At 47.2% G+C, this 8,035-nt stretch overlaps 1 protein-coding gene across 1 annotated transcript in view; it reads left to right on the top strand.

The window, feature by feature from the left end:
• Positions 1 to 3,141, top strand: part of FBXO22 (F-box protein 22) — a 14,228-nt gene extending 11,087 nt beyond the window's left edge. Inside the window, exons 6-7 of the mRNA XM_011382780.2 lie at positions 1,151 to 1,316; positions 2,144 to 3,141. Of these exons, the coding sequence (XP_011381082.1) occupies positions 1,151 to 1,316; positions 2,144 to 2,561 (584 nt within the window). The 3' untranslated portion in view covers positions 2,562 to 3,141. The remainder of the gene's footprint in view (positions 1 to 1,150; positions 1,317 to 2,143) is intronic.
• Positions 3,142 to 8,035: the final 4,894 nt, after the last annotated feature.

Here is an 8,035-nt window from a genome sequence, read left to right as displayed (position 1 = left end):
TGCGCCAGAGGCCGAGGTCCAGGACTCGCCTTCCACAGTCCCAGCCCGCAGCCCTGGACCACACTGGAAAGCACCCGGCCCCCGTGCTGTTTCCCGGGGCCAGGAAACCCGTCTACGTTCCAGGTTCTGCCAGTCACACAGTCTCAGTTGCATCTACTCAGCTCTGCCCTTGGTGGATAAAAGCAGCCAGGACAACACGTAAACAGAAGGTCACGTTCCAGAAAACTTTATTTACAGAAAAATAGGGAACCGGGTTGGCTGACAGTGCTGTCTCCACTGACCTCGTGGCACTGAGCAGTGGTGACCAGCAGGTGGCGTGCGGAGCCCATGGTGAGCAGGCCGGTGGCCCTGTTCTCCCTCCCACGCCTGGCAAGTCCTCTACAGACACGGCCTCGCACCCGATGACGACAGTTCTTGGCTTCGTGTAGAGATGTCCTCCTCTGACCCAGCCTCATAGGACGTCATTTTACACACGCACACTTTCTGTTAGTCATTTTGAAGAACTTACCAAGTGAAGTATTTCTAACGTGAAGCCTAGTCGTGGTAAGGGTCTGTTTGGTACCCTTTGTTACCAGTAATCTCTGGAGTTAAAAGGTACATATGTGGACAGGCTGGCTCATAATCCGCATGCCTGACGCGAGCCGCGGACGCACAGCACCGCCCGGGTCCGCTGTTGGAGGGGATGCTGCTCTGCGTCCGGGCCCCAGTCTAGCAGGACTGACCGCCCTGGGGCGCAGGTGACGAGTGTGGCCAGGTGGCCGTGCAGGTGCTGGAAGCAGCCGCGGGAGGGAATCTGCGCTGCGCAGCTGGGAAAGGGACGCTTGGACTGGCCCTGGGTGGCTGTGAACCTGAGGGGAGCGTGTTCACCTTCTTCCCAGGTTACGGACAGGAGCGCAGGGGAGCCCAGAGACCAGAGGACAGGAAGTAGAAAGGGCCCGCTACCTCGCCGCAAGGATTTAAATCTCGTGGGTCCGATATTGTGGGAGGCCGAGGGTGGGGTGTGAGATGAGGCTGGAGAAGCAAACGGAGCCAGATCGTGCAAGTCACTAACACTGACGTCTTCTTTTGCAAAATACGGGGAATGAAGTTGTAATAAACTGGAAAATTCCTTCTGTGGGGCTGCCTGAGTGTCGCTCTTCGTTTCTCTCAGGTCTTCTGGACAATCCCGAGCTGCGCGTGGTCCTGGTGTTTGGCTACAATTGCTGCAGGGTGGGAGCCAGCAATTACCTGCAGCGAGTGGTCAGCACTTTCAGCGACATGAACGTCATCTTGGCCGGAGGCCAGGTGGACAACCTGGCATCACTGACTTCTGAAAAGTACGTCTGTGCTTCCGATTTCTGTGTGACAAGAAGTGTTCTCAGGTTTTTGTGACCTTGGTCTTCTTTTCCTTAAACAAGTTTAAAGATTCACTCACGAGTTCGTTCCGTTTTGTAGTACACGCAGGTCGAGGGGCTCAGTCCACGTGATTCTGCTTACAGCCGAAGAACGAAATCTCTGAGTCCTTTAAGAACTATTTCTTGGTTGGGCTCATGCTCGTAATCGATTTTCAGCATTGTCCGCTGACACCTCCCTGGACAGCTCTGGGCTCTGAGTAACCGCAGTGTGTCACTTCCCCCCTAGTTCTGTTTCCCCCTCTCAAGGAAATTCATGGTACGGCAGTGACTCTTCATAGTAAAAAGGGCCTCTGCCGTTCTCAGTGTCCCGAAGAGTCCTGGAGGGGGAGGAACATCACCCATGGCGGCTGTCAAATCTGGCCGAGGTAGAGGAGCAAGTGTTTTTTATGTTTGAAAGCAGAGCCTTGAGTTTCAAACTCAGAGATGCACAAATTTTGAGTTAAAAAAAGCCTTTCGAAGGATGGGCTCCAGAAATCTCTGTGGAGGTGGATTTGCCCCTTTGTGTTTGTGACCGAAAAAACAGTGGCCTGCTTCTCTGTAGGTCCGCCCCCGCGTCCTCCCGCGCTTTGCCTTTCCGCAGCTCAGTTCCAGCCCTTCCCGCCCTCCCCAGGCTGGCCGTGAGCCTCGGACTGCGCGCGGGCTGCTCATGGCGGCCACCGTCCGCCAGCATGAGGCGGGAGGGCCTTCTACACTCCAGCCTTCTCATTTTGTTTGGTGGTGATCACCACTCTCCCGATTGAATTTTCCAGAAACCCTCTGGATATCGATGCCACCGGCGTGGTTGGACTGTCTTTTAGTGGACACCGGGTCCAGAGTGCCACAGTGCTCCTCAGCGAGGACGTCAGTGACGAGAAGACGGCCGAGGCTGCGATGCAGCGCCTCAAAGCCGCCAGCATTCCGGAGCAGAACACCGTGGGCTTCATGTTCGCGTGCGTCGGCAGAGGCTTTCAGTATTACAGAGCCAAGGCGAATGTGGAGGCCGACGCTTTTAGAAAATTGTTTCCTAGCGTTCCTTTATTTGGCTTCTTTGGAAACGGAGAGATTGGATGCGATCGCATAGTCACTGGCAACTTCATACTGAAGAAATGTAACGAGGTGAAGGATGAGGATCTGTTTCACAGCTACACAACAATAGTGGCACTCATTCACCTTGGGTCATCGAAATAAAGCCGCCTGTAAAGTGGCTTCCACGGCATGTAACTTGGGGGCTCTGCTTTTCCGGAAAATGGAAACTCGGGATATGTGTATTTCCAACAAAAATATAAGTCTGTTTTGTCACTTCGATGCTCTAAAGCTTACGGTAGGGTAGTTTTTAATGACAGTAGATGAAGGACAGCTTTGTAGGTAACAGTGCAGAGCGGGAGCCGAGCGCTTGAGCATCAGGCACGAGCGAACCGATCGTGACCGCTGACCAGATTCCGTAGCTGCCGAGTGCGCGATGTTAGCCGGTCCTGCGCAGGGAGACGGGGAGAGGGTTCCCAGCAGGATGGAGATTTACGACATTTCCTGACCGCCTCTGCATTGCTCCATGCTCTTTCAGCCGAATCACAAAGACATTTTTCCCCCTTAATAAAGGAGGAAAGTACGCAGATGGCTTGCTTGGGAAACCTTTCTCTGCTTTACAATTTTACCAATTTTTCAGAAGCTGTAACAAAATTACTACTTTTTACTTATTTGCTAAAAATTAAAGAACTTTTTATTTAATACTCTAAAGTCGCTTAGTGAAATAAATTGCCAAGACTTATCATCAGTATTTTATTATTCTAGAAGGAAAAAACAATTTTCCTTCAGACTCTTTTACGAGACAGAAATTAACATCGGTCTTGTCTAAGCCACTTTTTTCCCCAGGTCTTCGTTACAGGATAATTTACATTTGCATATTCTGCTACTGTGTGACATCAACAGTGTGGCATTTTTGTCGTAATGCTCAGTGCTTCTAACAGGACAGTAGTAAACGTAGTAACATTTATTTAACGTTGGTACCTATTATCAAGCAGACAGTGCCCATAAGGAACATACTTGGTAAATTTTTTTCGTCCCTGATATTAACCGGTCTTGGTCGAATAGCGTAGGAAAGAGGATTCTTAAAACTGGGGTGGAAGAGGTGGGGAGCCTGGGGATTGAATGGATTATTTTACTTTTTCCAATGAATATGTAAAACATTTTGTTGCTTCTCAAACGCCTGCAGTAGGGCCATTTCATTGTCATATTTGAGGCTAACATAGGGTTCCTTTTTGTAGCTGAGCCTCGGAGGCTTGTCATGAACAGTAAATTCATTTGGCCAAGTTAAAACCTCGGTGCAGAACAGGAAAAGCGGAGCGAAAAGAAACAGGACTCGTTCAGTAAGTCCTCCCTTAACGCTGTTACCCAGAGGTTCTCGGAACTGCGTTGAGATGGCATATTATGAATCTGCTTTTGCCACAGGCTGGATGATAGACATAAGCGTTCAGTTCCTATGGCATTTCATCAGTGCCATAACAGAATGACGTGAAGCGCAACAATGTTTCTCAAGGACCCGCTGTCGAAAAACGGAAGTCACCCACCCTGCGGCTCAGGTCTTGATGTTGCCTGGAAGGGGAATTGTGACATAAACAAAGTTTAAGTGAAATAATTTGTTACAATTTTTAAAGTCTTGTCTTAAACGCAAGCATTAAAGAAATAGTTACTGTTTCGACTAGAAACATACTGAATTCATAGAAATGGCACCTGTTGCAGTTATTTGTGAAAATGGAAACTGACGAGCACAGAGAGGATGTACCTTTGGCGTCTTCACACACTGAACTGCCATCTCAATGATCAGATTGATAGGATGGTTGGTTTAGTCAACACATTTAATGTCAGTTTCCTTTATAGGCTTTCAAAGCAAAGTCGTTCAGCTGCAGTTTGCTTTGTAAAAGGCTGCTTCGAAGATTAATAACTTTATCCCAGTTATTCATTCCTGACGAGCCAGTGGAGGGGAGGTGGACCTTGCGAGTCAGACCTAGACATAGAAGCCCTGCACACAGACATCACTTCCGACCGTCTGTGACCTGGACGTGACGGAGTCCAGAGGGCCCTTCGCTAGTACAGATTCTCTCACCTGGCTTCAGCCAGGACCACGGAGCCGGAGCGGCCAAACCGCAGACGTTCTGCCATTTGCTGTCGCACATTTAGCACAGTGAACCCTCAGAGAATGTGAAATACGCTTTTATAAATCTATACTGCAAATTTTATAAATCTATACTGCAAAAGTAGGAAAATACCTACTTTTGTCATTTTATACCCACTCGGCGTCACCTAGATTAGCACCACCATAAAATAAGTTTTAATGGAAACAGGAGGCTCTAAATGCTCTTGATTGGAAATAGAGATTTTTAGGTGATTTGATTTTCATTCGTAGAAGGTGGGAATGCGTCTGCTTAATAAAATAGCATTTTAAGTCCTAAAATAGCAAAACACTGTAAACATTAGTAATAACATCCTTGTTTAATGAACAAAATTAGTACCTATACTATGTAAAGAATGTATCACCTGAGTTGTTTTTAATATTTGCTCTATGTAGGGAAGAATATATCATATATTTCATTTCTGCCCTACAGCACAGCTGAGACAGGTAACAAGAAGATACGCTGCTGGAAAGTAGAAGGCGTTTCCAGAAGCCGACAACCATCATTGAAGGTTCTGGTACCAAGAGTGTACGGAGCATTCTCATTTCATAGACGGTTTGTGTGACGCCATCTGGGTTCATGGCCCTTATCCATCAGTTAGGCTCCTGCCCCTCTGGAGCTTGGCCCCACCTCCGGGTGCTGGGCGGACCAGACAGTGGGGTGTCCTGGCAGCCTTGAGCTTTCTCGGGCAGGCACTTTAAGGGGAGCTGGGGTGTTCTGGGATGTGTCTTGAGCTGTCAGGAATTTTTCAGTGTTTGTTCAAGTCTTCAGAGGCCAAGGCTGAGGCCTAGGTGAGAGCAGAGCTCAGGGGCACCTGGCTAGTTTGGTCAGGGAGCGGGTCTCTCGCCTCCAGATGTGAATCGGATGCAGGGAATGTAACTGATCTCTCAAGAATGAACATAAATTAGATCTGTGGTGTTTTGCCAGTCACACCAAGCAGAAAGACAGCAGAAGGATGGGGGGCGTGGATAGGAGGGAGGTCGGTAAGAATACCTGCCACATACAGATACGTACCATCCTAAGAGAATGTTCGAGAAACAGAAACCGATCTCTTTGGTGGTACAATTCAGTGTACTATTTCACGGTGAGGTAAAACACACGGATCCTGGCACGACTGGTTTGTGTATTTTCTTCCAGGTGGTGGACCTGGAAGGAAACTCGATTATAATCAAGAGGTTTCCTGGCGAACAACAAACACCATAAATATTTCTTGTTTTTTCACTGTATTTTTCTATTTTAGAAATTTCTCAAGGATTTTGGGAATAATAGCTGCTACTGGCATATGCTGTGAGTCCTTAAATTATAATCAGCCTCCACCCTGTGCCCGCTACCAGGGGCTCTGCTGCCATGGAGACAGCTACTGAACACTAGTCGTTAGGAGAATCTGTGGCTTCAAGACTGAAGAAAGGGAGGGGTCCGAGCAGCAGTTGCCGATTTCAGGGAGACCCTTGAACGGGTGGTTTGCGCTGGGATGGCTGTCGCCCATGTTTCTGCAGCTCGGCCTGAGGGCTTTTCCCTCCACCTCTGGTGCCTGAGGTGCCACCAAAGAGACTTAGGCTGGTTGAGTACTCTCCAGGGCGCTCATACCCCGATCAGGTTTGTGGGTGAGACTGAGGTAGACCCGGGTACACTCACCCCTGTCACCCCCCGCAGCCACAGCCCTCAGCCCTTCGCATTGCTGGGTGCACTGGCCTGGACTTCTTAAACGGCCCTAATTTAAAATCGTTGCATTTTTTAATCTAAATTTCTCCTGCTGCTTTCCCCTATGAGATGGGGAGAGGACGGACAGCAGCCTCAGCGTGACAGCTGCTTGGAAAGCATCACCCCTTAGCCATTACTTTTCTAAGCTCATCCAGACCCCTTTTGGCCAAAACATTCTTAACCTTCTTTAGTTCTATTCATGTGATTTTTAAATCACAAAGACCAGACTTAAATTTCAGCAGCTTACAGGACTTTGTTGTTTTATAAACAAACACAATTAAACATGGGTCTGTACATACTTGCTTCTCAAGCATCAGATTTGAGACCCAGGCTTCTGTGAATTACCCTTACTGTCTCTTAGTTAAATTAAACCAGTGGTCTGGGGTTAGAGTTGGCAAGATAGCCCCAAAGATTAGAGAGAATGGATTAATGAGCACTTACATGGTCCGTCCTCTGGATTGCAGAGAGGAAATGCTCTCTTAGTTTGCCTCTGTCTTCACCTTTGATAGAAATCGTGGCCACCATAAAAATAAAAATGGGAAATATTTTGCATAACAGTAACACATGAAGAGAAGGAAAGTAGGCTCTGCTCACAAATTTCGTCAGCTTTTTCTTTGGCTTAGTGGTAACCGTAGGTAGAGGACTTTGTAATAAGCGGAAGTTCCACCTTGTTAACGTTTGATCTCCTACCCCAACCTTTTTTAAGCCCCAGAAAAACTATTCTTAATAGTTCCAAATACAAGCCTGGAAGTTAGATTATGAGGTAAATAGAATTTAACTGAAAATTTGTTGGAGTGAGGGGAAAAAGCCCTTTCAGAGAGGGACTTTTGGGGATGGCAACAATCACGTTTTCATTGGAAAGCTACTTTTGTGTTCTGTCTCCACCAAGAAACAATTTACATGCAGTATTATGGATAAAGGGTTAATAAGGGTTTTCATTTCAATGAGGTGGTATCTTCAAGAGAAAGAAGCGGGGAAAGCAGCGTGCGCCTTCTGTCTTCCACTTTAAAACCGCATTTTCCCGAAGAGTTTACCTCACAGCACTAAGAAACAGATCGAGGCGATGGCCCGGAACACCTTAAGTATATGATGGCGGCACGTATGAATATACATTTCACGTCGGGCCCATGATCAGAATGCACATTCAGTTTATGGACGATGCAGTCACACAACATACCTCTGCAACCACAAAACAATTTACCCTCTGTCCTGCATTCTTTCTTTTTCTGGTTTATTTTTAGTCTGATAAGGGAAAGATTAAATTTCATTTACATAAAAATAGTAGAATCATAAAATTTAGAGCGAGAGTAATTTACAGAACTTCTAGATGGCGTTAACATCAGTACTCTCTAAATCAGACATTCAGTTGCCCTAGTCGAAGGTACAGAGTGAATTAGAGGTGAAATCCTGGAATCCAGAATGCCTTCCCCGGCGTAGTGATTCCTCAAACTCACTGAGACTCAGCTTCGTGAGGCAGCAAGCCACCAGGGCTGAGCTCGCGGCTCTGAATAAGACAGTACAGGTATGAATCTCGGTTCCTCCGCTTACTGCCTGTGCGATGTTAAGCGAGTTACTTAGTTCCTCTGTACCTCGTCTTTCTCATCTGTAGAATGAGATAATGACCTTCCAGTGGGGTCGTTACAAAAAAATACACATGAAGCACGTAGAATGGGGTCTGTCATGTGGTAAGCACTTAGGAAATGTCAGCAGTTGTTAGGGTTCCGTCAAACACATGGACGTGTACTGGCTAGGTCTTAAAGTAGACTAATTATACTAGAATTGGAATACCAGATT

The sequence above is a fragment of the Pteropus vampyrus genome, unplaced genomic scaffold (assembly GCF_000151845.1).
Source record: "Pteropus vampyrus isolate Shadow unplaced genomic scaffold, Pvam_2.0 Scaffold489, whole genome shotgun sequence".
Taxonomy (NCBI): Eukaryota; Metazoa; Chordata; class Mammalia; order Chiroptera; family Pteropodidae; genus Pteropus; species Pteropus vampyrus.
Note: the sequence above shows the minus strand (reverse complement) of the source record. Positions and strands in the feature narration are given on the sequence as shown.